Below are 15,646 nucleotides of genomic sequence, written 5' to 3'. Positions count from 1 at the left end.
ATTTACGACCCCCGGCCCTTTCCCCCGGCCCCGGGCACATCCAGATCTCTCCCAGGACACCAACCCCATGCGTCCCCACAGAGCGGCCAGTACTCACAGGATGGGCCCTGGGCTGGTGCTGAGCCTGCAGACAAACTCAGGCATGCGTGTGCCCCAGGGACACGCATGAGGAGGCACCAGCGGAGGCCCAGATCCCAAGTACTCAGGCCCTAAGTCACGGGCACACACACACACCCGGGCTCAGGACAGGCAAAACACAGAAAACCCAGTCATAGCTGGGGACCCAAAGAACCACCGCGGGCATCGGTCCCTCTGGCAAAAGACTGGGTCCCCGTGTGCTGTTCCCGCCTCCCACAGCCATGCTCTCAGGGGCCCTGCAGCCTCCCCCAGACATGACACGGTGGGTAGAAAGCCAGGGCCTGGGCCACCCTCCCCCCCCCTCTCTTCACCGCCCCTCACCCCCACCCCCGACCTAGGTGGTGTAGCTTTGGCCCCACCCCTCTGTGCCTCAGTTTCCTCCTCTGTCTGGCCAGGAATGAGCCGCAGACTCAGCTGCCTCTAGGCTCCCTCCCCCAGGGCCCAGGAATCAGGCTCCTCCAGGGGGCTGGCCAGCCCGGGAAGGAGCCCGCCCCCACCCCGCCCCCACCCCTCCGCCTTTGCCCAAAAGGAGCCCCAGCGCGGGCCTGACGTCAGGCCCCAGGAAGGCGGGTCGGGCTGCCGGACTGAGTGGCCCACAGAGCTGCCCCGAGAGGTCTTCCAGGCTTAGGCTGTGCCGGCTCTGTCTCAAGCCACCGGACTAGGCGAAGGTACGGTGAGTCCCCCAAGGGCTGTCCCCCGCCTCCCAGAGCTGGACAGTGCGGGAGTATCCTCACTCCCCAGCCAGGCGCACAGCACAGGGGCTGAGGGACCAAGAAAGCGCTCCCAGACCGAGGGAGGGGAGAGATCAGAGCCGGAAAGGGCTTTGAGGTCCCACCCTGCAGGGAGCCATTGTACAGATGGGAAAACTGAGACCCTGAGGGCAAGGGGGCGGGTGGTCGCAGCTGGCCCGGCTAGGCAGAGAGGGGAAGGGCGGGCGTGCAGGGGCTTGTGGGAGCATCCTTCCTGACCGGAGCCCCACCTGTGCTGCTCCCACCCCCTTCCCTGGCTTTCATTCATTCATTAGCACTCTCCCTGGCCATCTGCAGGGTGCCCAAAGCTCTGTCTCTGTTTTCCCACCCATCGAGGCAGTAGGGTGGCCCCAGAGGCCAGGATAAGGAAGGGATTGGGTGCTTGACCACCTTGACCGCCTTTGGGACCTTGGCCACCACTGTCCCCCAGGCAGGGGCAGGGTCAGGGGTTGAGGGACTCGTGTGGATAGGCTCCTGACCGTGCCACCCCACAGCTGAGGCTCTATGCTCCAGCCCTGGCTCTTTGCCCACTCTTTCAGCCAGGGGGAAACTGAGGCCAAGGCAACTGGCCCTCCCAGGCCCCAGCATGAACCTCGGAGCTGGCACTGCCCCCGCCCGGCTCCGGCTGGCGGTGAGCACCCTGGGAGAAGGGCAGTAGGAACAGGGTCCCGAGGGGGGCGGGCGGGTTGGGAACTGGCCGGTGGCCAGGGTGCCTGGCGGGACAGACAAGGAGCAGCTGTGCAACTTCGGGCAAGACTGGGGATGGAGGCACGGTAGGATGGTGGTGGCGGCTCACAGCCCCGCGGCCGGGGCCCGGACCTGCCTGCAGGACCTCATACTCTCCTGCCAGGATTGGTCACTCCCAGACAGAGGGCTGCCCCGAATGCCACCTCTTCCCCTCGGGTAGCTTCCCCACGGTGTGGCCATGGGCAAGTCACTGCCCCTCTCTGAGCCTTGGCAAAAGTAGGGTTGCGGGGGAGGGGCTGCTGCTGCTTCTAGAGCCCTGGTCTGTGTGGGGAGGAGGACTGGAGTTCTCCGAGCACCTGCACTCTGGTCTCATTTCTTCCCGGGGGACCCGACGGCCAGGCTGTGGGTCTCAACGTGCCCACTTCACAGATGACAAAACTAAGGCCCAGAGGGGCCAGAGTGGACTCTAAAAATCACTCATCTGGTCGTTCAGCTGCGGTGCTCACGGACTGCAAGTCCAGTAGGGAAACAGATAACTACCCAGCTGCCAGGGGGTGGGTGAGCAGCAGAAAACAAAGCCAGTGAAGAGAAGGTAGTGCCGAGAGCTGGGCAATCTGGGAGGGCTTCTCTGAGGAGGTGCACTGGGGTCTGAAGAGCTCCCTCCGCAGACCCTGCCCCACCCAGGGGAGTGGCCCCCACAGCAAGTGAAGCCACAGCTGTCCCTCAGCCAGGCCTGCCCGCAGGCTTCTCAAGGGTCCTGAGCACAGAAGCCCCCACCCTCCTCCTGTCTCAAACACCTGTTCCTCCAGAGGCCCCAGGGAGGCCCCTCCTGCTCTGGGGACTCCCCCAGCCTTGCCGCAGCTGTGAACTGGGGGGAGGGGGCGGGGCCAGACCTGCCCGGGAACCTCTGTGCCCCCTGTACCTGCACCACTGGGGGTTCAGGGTCAGGTCTCATGCCTCAGAAGCACCGGGTACTAACCACGCCTCTGACCCCGACTCCGGGCTATGCGTCCCAGGCCAAGCTGCTGGCTTCCGGTTCCAGGTCTGCACCATGGGCGCAGTCAGCTCTCCAGGGCACGGGACTGGCAGGGGTGCCATGGGGCAAAGCTCAAGTCTTGGGTCCTCCAGCCCCTGCTGAGGGACCCAGACACACCACTTAACTGTCCTGTACCTCAGTGTCCTCACGGGCAAAACCGGGCCAGATGCACAGAACAGGGGCATCTTGGAAGGAATCAGCAGGGATCAGGGAGGGGTCGTCTCGAAGACAACTGTGGATTGTGGGATCACAGCTCTCCCTCGTGGAGGGGTGCCCAGGGGCTGAGGGAGGACTGTGTGGGCCGGACACTAGGGTGCACGGGGCCTTCAGCAGGTGACAGGGCCGGGGATGGATCTGCAGACAGCTTGCCCCGAGAGAAGCCGGGGGGCGGGTTCCCCTGCTGTGAGCCCCTGCACAGCCGCCTGTGGGCCAGCCATGCCCGCAGCCGCCCTCCCGGAGAAACCTGCACGTCCTCCAGGCTGAGGGTGCAGAGGGCGGTCTGTGGGCAGGGTCAAGCCCATGCAGCTCAGGGGCCCCTCTGCACCGCACTCAGCCCACACCCTCCCGCGTCCCCTGTGCCTGAGCCGGGGGGAAGAGAGCCGGACGGGGATAGGAACCCAGATTCTGGGTGGCACCACCTAGGACCTGCTAGGTGACCCAGGAACAGTCTCGCCCCTCTTGGGGACCTCGGTAGGGACCCAGCAGTCCCTGGATGGAATGAGCAGAGAGGCTCAGACCAGCCAAAAACAGCAGGCGACGTTCTAAAGTGGATGCCGTGAAACCAAGAATAATCATGAAAATAAACAGGAAGATGGTTCCCCAATAATGGCTATCTGGGCCGTGGAAGGGGGGGGCAGTCACCCAGCAGCAGCCTGGGGACACGCACAGGTACTCTCCGCTCTGGCCATGCCCTTGTGCACAAACCCCAGGTCCCGAGATGCCAGCCCACCCGCCCTTGTCCCCCCCCAGCCCAGGCCAAGGGCGCTAGACCCGGGTTTGAGTCCCAGTTCCACCAACTTCATGCTGTGCGGCCCAGGCATGTGGCTCTCCTCTCTGGGCTCCTGCTTCCTCATCTGCAAAGCACCCTGTGGATTTCGAGGGTCCTACAGGTGCCCGGCCCACAGCAGATGCTCTGTGCTCCTTGTCAGGGACAGACCGGGCAGCCCCTCTTGGCCTCTGGCACAGACCAGACTCCATGCTGCTGCCTGTTGGCCCAGGGTGGACGCCAGGCTCCCCGTCTGCTGGGGACCCTACGTAGCAGGACAAAGGCAGACAGGCTGCAGGACTGGCGTCCACCGGGCAGCTGGACAGCTGCGAGGGCACGTGCAGGGAGGGGGTGCGGTTTTGAGAAAAGCCACGATGTTGGGATGTGCCCACCCCTGCCAAAGAGGGGGCCCCCTCTCAGGGCCCGTGGGCAGGTACCAGCTCCTGACGTTGTAGGGAACGCCCAGCAAGCTGGCAGCAGCAACCTCCCATCGCTTGTTGGAAAGGACAGAGTCAAATGACCTGTGCAAAGATGCTCATTCCCTGCTCTGGGACCAGGAGCAGGGTGGGGATGACAAGGGACCGGCTGGACCCCACAGGGTAACAGAGTAGGCTTCCTAGAGGGGCTGTCAACCCTTCCTGTGTCCCGGTGGCAGCAGGAGGCACAGGCTGGAGTCCTGCCCCCAGCCCCTCCCCCACCAGCCCCGCCCTCCGAGGCTCCCCCAGCCCCTCCCCCACCAGCCCCGCCCTCCGAGGCTCCCCCGGGAGTGTTTCCTGGGGAAGGGAGGCCAGAAAGTCCTCAAGAAGGTGAGCAGAATGTTGGGGAGGAAGGGAGCGAGGAAGAGTCTGGTGGAGGAAGAGCTTGGGCCAGAGCTCGGGGCGGGAGGGCGCGCGGAGTGTCCCCAGACAGCTGAGGTGCAGTGAGTCTGGAGAGAGGTCCCCCCCAGCCTAGGCAGGGCCTCGGGTCCCTCACAGGGACGGCCCCTACCACGGGCATCACCCTTTACCCACATGCCTCCCTGGAAGGTCTCCGCGAAGCTCTGGAAGGCCTGTGATGTGCAGGGCTCTGCGTGTCCCCACCTGGAGGGGCCGGGAGGAAACACCGCCCTCACCGTGCACCCCCACCTGCCCCCGCCCCCCGGACACACCTGCACCAGGCACTCTGGGTCCAAGCCCTCCTCCAAGGCCAGCTGAGGCCGTAAGCGGAGCAAGAGACCGGGAGGGAAGCCTGGGAGGTCACCTCTGGCCAGGAGCCTGCCTCCCAGCAGGCTGGATCCAGGCCAGGCATTTTGCACCGTGTTCAAGGCCCTGTGAGGGTGGCTCCTGGCCTCAGCCTCCTAGGCTGTTCGAGCAGGCTTCCACACCTGCAGAGTCCACTGCCTCTTCCAGGAAGCCTTCCCTGATCCCACCTTCCTTTGCCTCCCAATCACCCTGCCAGCATTCAGCTGGGGATCTATCTTCTCCACCCAAGACACCCCACAGGTCTCAGATCTATAGGAGAACCATGGATGAATGGGGGGCTGCTGGGTGGGGGCATCAGGCCCTGGGTCTAAATTGGACTCTGTCCCTGCTAAGTATGGGGCTCGCCGCCCCCCCACCACCAAGACCTCAGGTTCTCACCTGGCAGGTGGACACCTGGCTTCCCAGTCTGCTGTGTGGAGGTGAACGAAACCCAAACGCCCAGCAAGTGCTCTCTGTATGTGAAAGCAGGTCAGAATCAGCCCAGCCAAGGACAAGCCCCAAGGCCCAGCGGGGTGACCCCAGTTTAGCTGCTGAAGCTCCCCGTCTCTGTGTCCTGTGCCCTCATTTAAAAATGTGGATTAGCCCCCCTCCCAATAATAGGAGGAGTCCTCCTGTCCCTTTCCACTTGCTCCCCACCACAAGGGCCCCCCAAGGGCAGGGGGCAAGAGAGAGCAGGCCACGCCAAAGACATGCCAAGTGGAGACTCTGGGGTCTATGGGCTGGGCTCAGGGGAGCCAATTTGGGCTGTAAAATAGAACGACTTCCTTTATTTTTGGAGCAGCTTCACAAGGCAGCAGCCTCACCTGGGGTGATCTCCCCAACCTCAGAGGAGAGCAAGCTAAGCTTTCATGAATTCGCTCACTCACTCGACATGCACTGAATGTGATTTATGCTCCTCTCTTTTGTTGAAATTCACAGACTAGTGGGGACACCAGACAAGTGGCCAGACAATGACAGAGCCACAGTGTTATGAGAACCCAAAAGAGGCCACAAATCTACCAGGGAGGGCTCTCTGAAGGAGAAGGCATCCAAAGGGAAGGGAGACAGCATGTGAATAAGAGTGTATATAGGGTCATTTTAGTCACAAGGGCCGGAAACTCAGCTCAAATTAACATAAGCCAAAGATGGAGGTAATTGCTTCATTTAACTGACAAGTCCCAGGACACCAGCTTCAGGCAGGGATGGATCCAGGCGCTTGAGCCACGTCCTCAGGACTTGGTCTCTGTACTTGGTCCTGCTTCCCCAGCAGCCAGCAGCAGCTTGACCTCACAGCCCCAGTGTCCTTTGAAGTCCCCAGGGCTGGCCATGGCTGACCAATCACTATAGCCTGGGGCAACTCACTCATCACTGGGGGTAGTCTGGGGCTCAGGGCTGCCGGAGCCCAAGAACAAGGCCAGGGAATGGAACAGGACCAAGCCACTGAAGGATTTTTTTTCCCGCAAATGGTCAAGAGAGGCTGAGCCAGCCTGTCCAGGCTGTGCAGTAGCCGCCTCTGACCCCAGGAAACCCTGGGCCTGGGTCTCAGCCCAAGCCTCACCCCCACCCCCGGGATATGACCATCACTCCTCCGCCCTGCCTGGTGGTGCTGCCAGGTGGTAAAGACGTTCCAGAAGGCGCAGACATGTCCAAGCCTCGCAGCATTTCAGAGCTGGAGGTGCCCACGGATAGACGGCAAGACTGAGTCCAGCAAGGGGCCTGGGAGGGCCTGGGCAGGATGGATGGACCCCTGCCCCTCCTTCTGAGACCCCTCACTGTCTCTGAGACAGGCAGGAAGAGGAAGAGGGAAGGAAGTCAGGAGGCAGGCAGAGTGAGGCCCTCCAGGGGCTGGGGATAAGTGCCCCGGCCCTCCAGCTGCCCCTCCAGGACAGCGGCACACCAGTGGCTCACTCCCACCCAGGACCAGGACTCAGTCCTGGGGGCCGAGGGCTGCGCAGAGCGCCTCTGCCACCTCCCACCACCCTTCTCCCAAGGCGCCCCCTTTCCCTAACCCTCACCTGTGTGCGCACTGGGCCCGTCTCCCCGCTCCTACCCACCAAATCCCTTCAGGGCGCATCCTGTGCCACCTTCCAGCATGCCTCGGGGCAGCCAGAGGTGACTTCTAACTTTGCCCACCTTACAGGCGAGGACACTGAGGGCTGTTCCAGGGTGTTCTAAGTGGTTCAGGATGAGCTATGCTCCAGCCCCCCCCCCCCCCCTGCTGTGTGTCTTCCCGGTTGACCCTGAGCCCCCCGAGAGCAGCCTGCATCTCGGTTCTGCCTGGAAAAGTCCCTGAATGTGGGCAGGCTAAGCGGGCTGGGGAAGCAGGCAGTGCCCAGGTCCTAAGTCCAACCGCTTCTAGGCCCTGGGCCCGGCCCCACGCCAGGCACTATGAGGGCATGGCCTCTGCCCACAGGGCTCCCGCCAGCTGGCCCCAGCTATGAGGTCCAATCCACCTCAGCCAGGCCCAGGACACCCTGCCAGGAAGGGGAGGGGACAGGGCTGGGCCACCCCCTCAGACGCTCTCAGGACAGAGCCCCGCCTCCCCCATCAGGCCGAGGTGCCCAGGGTGAGGGCTTGGCAGAGCCGGCCTGAAACCAGGGTCCTGGGCCTCCTCTGCTCACTCTCCGCCCGGGGCCAGTCTGAAGGCCAGGTCTGTGCCTCCCCCTCAGCCTGGGCAGGCGTGCCTGGGGCCAGACTGTCCCCACAGAGGAGCAGAACCTTCTCTCCTTTCCCCTCATTCCAGGCTATATTTAGAGGCCAAGCAGAGAGCGAGGCGCGTGGGGAGTGGGTGCCGGGCGCCTACGGGCGGAGGGCGCCGCTTGCCTGGGTGTCCCCGTCCCCCCTCAGGACCACCCTGAGGCAGCCCCAGGTCCCAGTCCTGGCCTGTCCCTCCCAGAGCTTCGGCTTCTTGGAGTGTGAGTGCAGGACGCCCAGAGGCCAGGACAGGGACCCAGCACCCAGCTCCTCGCCACACCCACACCATGAATCCGCTAGAAATGGGGGAGAGGCAGGCTCTGCCCTTATGTGAGAGGGAGGCAGGCAGGGAGACAGAGGCTCAGAGAGGTTCCTCAACAGCCCAGAGCGGCTGCTGGTGAGTGGGGACCAACCTCTGTTGGCCAATGTCCCTGGGCCAATGCTCCCACGACCCCAGCACTCCAGCCATCGCTGGCGGTGACACCCCACCCGGCCCTGAGTCCCATCTTAGATGGAAGCATCGTGCATAGGCCTAGCCCTGGCCGGCAGGAGGGGTGGGGGCCTGAGCGTGCACAGTGGGAGAGCGGAGCTGGCAGGAGGGTCCTCGGGGAGCCGCGCAGCCAGGGGACAGGAGCACTGGGTGCTGGGATTGGGTCGCTGGGAAGAACACCCTGCTGAGGGTCACGGCCTTGACCCAAGCAGTTTCAGAGGTTCCCAGGGGAAGCCGTCCCAGTGGACGGTCAAGGAGCGGCATGAGCAGAGGCAGTGAAGACCAAGGGGGAAACTGAGGCCCGGAGGACAGAAGTCCTTCCTGAGGCCATGGGGAAGGAGGAGAGAGGGGGCGCCTCCGCCCAGAAGCTCCCAACCCAGCTCCTCCCCGGGCCAGAGAGGGGCGGGCCGGGTGCTATGTGGGCAGGTTCAGGAGGCCATCAGCAGGCCGCAGACCAAGAAGGCTCCACAGGCCAAGCCCTGGGCCTGGAGGCCCACCACTGAGTTCCTCATTGTTCAAAGCCAAATGAACAGATGCCCTGGAAAGGGGTCATCAAGTGAGAATGCCCGCACTTAGCCACTGTGAGAAGTGAGCCGCGGGGTGTGGTGTGCAGGGGTAGGTTGTTAGAGGAACGGAGACAGCCAGACTCACAGAGGAGCAGGGGGCAGATGAGACCTGCCGAGAGTCCGGGATGAGGGACCAGGCTGTGACCAGGGTCAGCGCTCAGAGTGAGGTCTGAGTCAGGGCTCAGTGCGCGGCAGGATCGAGGTTCCTGGGATCCGGTGTGGCTGACGTCAGGGCTCAGCCTTGTTTGGGATCAGGGTTCAGAGTCTTGGAGCGGGGAAGCGCGGTGTGCTCCGCAGACATCGCCGTCTCTCCTCACCTGGCCGGCCTCGGGGGCGTCCTGAGCGCCCTGCCCGTCCCCCAGCTGCAGAGGCCCCCGGGCCCCCATCCCTGGCCTGGACCCTCCGGCACCTCGAGCCTGCAGCCGGCCCGCATGTGAGGCCGGCCCTGGGGAGTTTCCTGGAAGGGCATCATCCTGGGACTATCTCCCAGAGGAAGTGTTCTGTACTGTTTATTATTTGTCTCCCTGTGACACGGACGCGAACCTAGTGCAGACACACTGGAAAACCAACAAGCGCGTGGAAGGGAACCAAAACGACTGTTGGCCACGTCCCCAGAGCCAGATCCCTGCCGTCCTCCACGCCGCGCCACGGCTCATTTGTTTTCACTGTAGGGACACAGGCAGGGAGGCACCCCTCTCCTCCTTGGGGCCATTCAGGGGTCCCCCACCGCCTGGGAATCCAGGTTCCCAGCCCCGTGCCCCAGCCTCACAGCCTCCCCTCACTCTTGCCCATGGCCCCAGGACGTCTCTCGCTGCCCTAGATGTCCCTGTGCTCCCCGCCGGCCTGACTTAGCATTCGACAAACGAATCGACCCTGCGTCTTTGGGGCTGGGGTACCAGACAGAGGGCAGCCCAGCCGGAAAGGACTAGAAAGCTGAGACCTAGGCCTGCATGTGGTGGCTATGGCCATGGGCCTAGGCAGCCTCTGACTCCTCCCAGCAGCCTTGGGGGTCAGCAGATGCCCAGGGCCACGGTCCCAGAGGCAGAGGCAAAGCTAGTGACCTCAGGCACGTGCAGACCTCTCTGGGCGCAAGGAGAGAGGCGGCCTACTGCCCTGCCCGGGCCTCCCTCCAGGCCAGACTGGAGCGTGACCCTTAGCCAGCAAGGACGCCGCTGCCGTGCCTCCCCTCCGCCAGGCTGGACGTTTGGTGCCCAGCCCCCAGCAGACAGAACTCAGGACCCCCCGTCCACAGAGTAGAAGCTGCCGGAGTGAGCCCATGGCCTGGGGCCAGAGAGGCAGCCATGGGGAGTGGGCAGTGTCCCACGTGCTCGCAGCAGACGCCCCACGTCCATGGGCCGTGGTGGGGGCCAAGGGGGCACGCAGTGTCTTCCTTTCCCCTTGCAGGGCGGGGAGGGCGCACTGGGGCGCACTGTGCGGCTGGGATGTCCCACGTACCCACCCTTCCCCCCAGCTTGTCCCCAAAGCCCTCTCCTTTCTCCAGAAAAAGCCAGAAATGCCCTTATTTGGAGCATCAGCGCGGCAGGAATGGGGGTGGGGGCCTGTTAACCCTTCACGCATAAACAGAGATAAATCTCAGTCCGTTAAACACAGCAGGAACATAAACAGAGTGCGCGGCCCCTTACCCGCCGGAGCGCAGCGTTTATTTAACTCACACCCGCCCCGCAGCGGCTGCTGGGACCCGGCTCCAGGCGCAGGCCCCAGCCCGCACCCTGCAGGATCCTCGAACCTCCCAGGCAACGAGAGTGCCCACCTCCCAGCGCGGGGAGCCCCAGGAGGTCGGGCGGAGGCAGGGGGAGATGATGGCCCTTGGGCGAGGTTTCTTGTGAGGACCCTAGCCCGCGGGCATTGGCCCACCCCCGGCCTTAGAAGAGCCGAGAACAGATGGGCGGGCAGGAGGGCAGGGTCTGGCCCGCCGGTGTGGGGCAGCCAGGCGGGGCCGTCCTGGGCATCACGGGCCGGGCTCTTTGGAGCAGAACCGTGGTTTATCGGGCAGCAACTAACCCTGTGGTTTATCCAGCACCAACTATGTGCTCAGTTAATGCTAGCAGCTCCACAGCCCCCGCCATATGGGTCAGGAGGGGAAACACAGAGAGGTTAAGTGACTGGCCTAAGGCCGCACAGTGAGGAAGGGAGGAACCAGGCCTGGAGCCCGGGCGCAAGCCTCCCACTCTTGGATTCACAGCTGACCTGCGCCACAGCCTTTGTCTTCCCTCTTGGTCCTGGGACAGTCCTGTACAGCAAGGGTTTTTCCTTCCCGCGGCGTCAAGGAGCAACATTGGGCCAGAGCTCCTCCCCGGCAAGTGCGGGGCCCCATGGGATGGAGAGGGCAGGCGTCTCAGGGCCAGACGGGAATGCTGGGGACCTCGGCGAGCAGGCAAAGCCCGGCAGCACCAGGCTCCAGTCACGGCTCCCACCACCCAGGGCTAACCGGCCTCCTTCCTTGCAGGACCCCCGTGTGTGCCGGCCGCCACCATGCCCTCCGCGTCTCCCGTGGGCTCCTGGGCCCCGGCGGCCCCCAACGCCACGGTGGCGGAGGCCAACGGCAGCGTGCCGGAGAAGCCCCTGTTCCACGTGTTCGCCCGGCTGGACGAGGAGCTGCACGCCGCCTTCCCGGGCCTGTGGCTGGCGCTGATGGCAGTGCACGGCCTCATCTTCCTGGCGGGGCTGGTGCTCAACGGGCTGGCGCTGTACGTCTTCTGCTGCCGCACCCAGGCCAAGACGCCGTCGGTCATCTACACCATCAACCTGGTGGTGACCGACCTGCTGGTGGGCCTGTCCCTGCCCACGCGCTTCGCCGTCTTCTACGGCACACGCGGCTGCCTGCGATGCGCCTTCCCGCACGTCGTCGGCTACTTCCTCAACATGCACTGCTCCATCCTCTTCCTCACCTGCATCTGCGTGGACCGCTACCTGGCCATCGTGCAGCCCGACGGCTCCCGCCGCTGCCGCCAGCTGGCCTGCGCCAGGGCCGTGTGCGCCTGCGTGTGGCTGGCCGCCGGCGCCGTGACCTTGTCGGTGCTGGGCGTGACGGCCGGGGGGCGGCCTTGCTGCCGCGTGCTGGCGCTGACCGTGCTGGAGTTCCTGCTGCCGCTGCTGGTCATCAGCGTGTTCACCGGCCGCATCGTGTGCGCCCTGTCGCGGCCGGGCCTCCTGCGCCAGGGCCGCCAGCGCCGCGTGCGGGCCATGCAGCTCCTGCTCACGGTGCTCGTCATCTTCCTCGTCTGCTTCACGCCCTTCCACGCCCGCCAGGTGGCCGTGGCGCTGTGGCCGGACGGGCCGCCCCGCGCCAGCCTCGTGGCCTACCACGTGGCCGTGACCCTCAGCAGCCTCAACAGCTGCCTGGACCCCATCGTCTACTGCTTCGTCACCAGCGGCTTCCAGGCCACCGTCCGAGGCCTCTGCCGCCGCCACGGAGCCGGGTACGAGCCCAACAGCGGCAACATGGTCAGCGCGCACAAGAGCTCCCGCGGCTCGGGCCACCATCACATCCTCAGCGCCGGCCCCAGCATCTTCACCCAGGACCTGACCAACGGGCCTGACGCTTAGTTGGCGGGACCCTGCCAGGGCCCCAGAGGTCAGGACCAGGTGGGGCAGACTAGGTCCAGGCCAACGGAGACCTCGGCTCTGCCTGGGGGTGTGGGTGGGAGGGCCGACTGCATTGCCCTGGATTGATTGGTGATGGCTGCCCCGCACACTGCCTGCGGAAGGGATCTGAGGCCACACAGCTCCGAAGTCGGTTAGCAATGTCTGCCTCGGGTTCCGCAGGGGATGTGGTAGTCCAGACGCCGACGGCTTACTGTCCCGGGGGCACAGACCATGTCGGGTGAAAACGCAGAGGCGCACCCCAGAGCTGCTTCTCTCCTGGCCCGTCCTCACCCTACAAGGGACTCCTCAGAAACAGGCACTAGGAATCCCAAAGAGGTTCTGCTCCCACTGCTCTCGTCCCCTCCTCCGCATGCCTGCCCCCCACAGAGAGAACAAGCACGGAAAGGGAAAGTCGGGGCACACGAGTGTCCCGTGAGCAGACGGGAGGCATCCAAGTCTCTGGAAGTCCACCGCCCAGGGCCTCCGTGAACCGCACGGCAAGACAGCATGACGGCCCTGGGGAGCTTCGCTGGAAGGGCTGTGACATCTGGGCTGAGGCCTGCCCCCCCCACAGCCCACAGAAGAGGGCCTGGGTCCTGCCCCTCTGGGGTGGGAGGGGGGAGGCAGCACGTACAGGGGCCACGGCTGGGCCACGGCCACATCAGAGTCAAAACCCCATCCCATGTCCTGCCACACCCCTGCGCCAGCCCTTGGAGGCAACTCCAGTCCACCCAAAGCCCAAAGCCCCCACTCCAGGAATGACCTCAGAAGACACTGCCTGCTGCCTCAGGAGGGCGGCAGGGCTTGTGGCCCCATCCTATGGATGAGAAAACCAAGAGCAAAGACCTAGAGCAGCGCGGAGGCCTCCCAGCCCGAGGCTCCCAGCAGCCCACATCCAGAGCCTTTACTCTCCTTCAGGGGCAAGGACCACTGGCCAGCTCCTGCCTGGCTCGCCGTTTCTCCCCTGCCTGTCCTGGGGAGGTAGCGTTTTTTCTGGCTTGGGTTTCCGGCGCCTCCTCTAAGCTGCACTCCAGGATTGCCTCCACAAACCTTCTATGGAGCAGCCAAGCTCTCTGAGCCCTTTGTAGACTGCTGCAGGGTAGGGCCTCCTGGGGGAGAGGAGCCCTGGGCCTGAGTCAGGCCCCATGCTGGCACTCGGCCACAGCCACTGAAGCAGGGTGAGATGGAATCCAGCCTCGGATCTGTCCAGCCTTGCAAAGGAGAGTCCTATGTGCTCAGTGGCTCCCGCCAGAGGCCTCCATCCTCCAAGTTCAGGGCCCTGGAGGGAGGCCTGGGAGGCAGGAAGGCCATTTAAGCCCCATGCTACAGATGAGAAAACTGAGTCTCAAAGAGGGAAAGGCCCAGCCAGGGTCGGAGAGAGCACCAGGTCCTCCAAGGTCAGCTCTGTCTTTGCCCGCCCCTGCAGGACAGGTTCCAGGCATAGTATGGGAGCCTCTCCCCGACCTTGCTCAGAGCAGGGCTATGGCTCCCCAGGGACCCAGAGCCACATGGGGCAGAGCAGGGACCTATGAGCCTGTGGCAAGAGGGATGCCAAGCCAAGGACCAGCACTACTGGTGGGGTTTCAGGCAAGGAAGCCCCCACGGAGCTCTGTTTGTCCACAGCCCCACATCGCACCAGGGCAGGCATGCGGTGGAGGGGTGGAGGGGAGGGTCACTGAGCACCACCTGTGGGCTCTCTCCCGGGTGCTCATTCTCATTCACACTCAAGAGGGAGTGGCTGAGCCGAGGGCAGGGCCGTGTTTGGAGGTGGAGGAGTCGTGGTTCTCCTGGGACAATCCCTTCCTCTAGGAGGGGGGTCTGTAAAGCAGGTGAGCCAGCACGGATCTGGGAAATGGTGACCGGGACCCGGGTCTCTTCCCTTTGCTTCACAGCTGTTGTCTCGTTAGTCCCCGCCGCGTACAGACGGAAGAGCCGTGGGCAGCCCTGGGATCCGGCATCCAGGGAGGTGTCCGAGCCCCCTCCCCTTGTCCTCAGGCCTGAAATCCCATCATCCAAGCTGGGTTTCTCAGGGGCCCCCAGGGCTCTGTGGGAACCTGCCACCACTCAAGCTGGACAGGTAGCCACCAGTCTTTTGCAGCTGGGACGGGAACCGGAGGCTGACCCCGCTCTTCCGAGAACTCAGCCTGACGGCCCCCACAGAGCTCTCTCTAGGTGGGCCTCAGCTTCCCCATCTCCCCTGCTCTCTCTCCCCTCCTTGGCCTGCAGCTGGCGGAGAAAGGGCTGAGGAACCCCCCCCACCACAGCTCTCTCGAAGGCTTGATCCCACCTCCTGATGTCTGGCTCCCTCCTACTCTGACCTCCTTGTAGGGACTGAGCCCCCGGGGCCCCCGAGGCCGACCCGGACTGTCCTTGTTCCCACAGGGGCCAGGGTGTGAGGTCTCTGGACCCCTCTCCCCGGCCTCCCTTCCCTGATTTTCGGAAAGCCCAAGTGACGTGACATGGTGTGTGTATTTATATCTGATGTAAACGATCTCCTCACAAGAAGTCCTCGTCCTGAATTAAATCTGTTCCTTCCCTCCCTGCCCTCCACTCAGTGAGCATGCGCAGGCATCACCTGCCCCAGACATGCCCCCCATGGAGTCTCAGACCCTTTGAGGTCTGAGAGTTTGGGGGGCTCTGCGCCAGCAGGAGCACATTCACCGCCAGGGACAGGCTGTGGTGGTGGGTGTGTGCTTGCACCGTCCCTAGGGGGTGGGAGGTGGGGGCGGTTAGGGACCTGGAGCCCCACGGAAACCACTCTTGAGGTGTCCTGTCCTCTGAACCTGCCCAGAAGCCTGGAAGGTGGGGACTGTCATCCCTGATCTACAGACGGGGGAAGGGAGGCTCGGGCGTCCTGGATGGCCTGGCCTCCGGACCCCTGGTTCCTGCCTCTCAAGGCAGCCTGGATCCTCTGGTCCTCTGCTCCTCCTGGGCAGCCCCGGGTGGGAAGGGGCGTGGCTAGATGCCGCCCATCGCTCTGCTGTCTGGCGCGCTCTGAGGCCGGAGGCGGCCGGAGGTAAATATTAGGGCCTGTTTAGATTAAGCTCCATTAATAGCAGAAAATGTCACTGCGGCGCCCGCCCCAGCTTCCTGGGGGCCTCCGGTGCCTGGGGCAGGCATGGAAGGCCCTGTGGGAGATGGATGTCCCCCCTGACAGCCGGATCCAACCCTGCACTGCCCCGGGCCTCCTCACACCCCCTCCCTTCCCCCGGGAGGCTCAACGTGCGTCTCCTCCAGGGGCCCAGGAGGCAGGTGCCGAGGAGGTGAGGTTGTTCCGCCAGCCGAGGCAGCCTCCCCATGGGGTCTGTGCTCCTAATTCATGCAAGGCCACCCAGTGACACCCAGGAAGAGCACTGCCCACCCGGACCTGCCTGGTCCCAGGGTCAAGGCCACCCCCAGCCCCTGACCGCGGCAGGAGCCAGGGAAGCTGTGGGTCATTGCGCTGAGTCTGGGGCAAGGGGGACGTACCCTGGGG

The 15,646-nt window shown here is 64.3% G+C and overlaps 1 protein-coding gene across 1 annotated transcript; it reads left to right on the top strand.

Moving 5' to 3' along the window:
- The first annotated feature begins 665 nt into the window (after positions 1-665).
- GPR20 (G protein-coupled receptor 20) lies at positions 666-14,684 on the top strand. Its single transcript, XM_059392969.1, has 2 exons — positions 666-806; positions 11,033-14,684. The coding sequence occupies exon 2, from the start codon at positions 11,059-11,061 to the stop codon at positions 12,130-12,132; it is 1,074 nt and encodes a 357-aa protein (XP_059248952.1). The 5' UTR covers positions 666-806; positions 11,033-11,058; the 3' UTR covers positions 12,133-14,684.
- The last annotated feature ends 962 nt before the right edge of the window (positions 14,685-15,646 follow it).

The sequence above is a fragment of the Mustela nigripes genome, chromosome 3 (genome assembly GCF_022355385.1).
Source record: "Mustela nigripes isolate SB6536 chromosome 3, MUSNIG.SB6536, whole genome shotgun sequence".
In the NCBI taxonomy this organism is placed as follows: domain Eukaryota; kingdom Metazoa; phylum Chordata; class Mammalia; order Carnivora; family Mustelidae; genus Mustela; species Mustela nigripes.
Note: the sequence above shows the minus strand (reverse complement) of the source record. Positions and strands in the feature narration are given on the sequence as shown.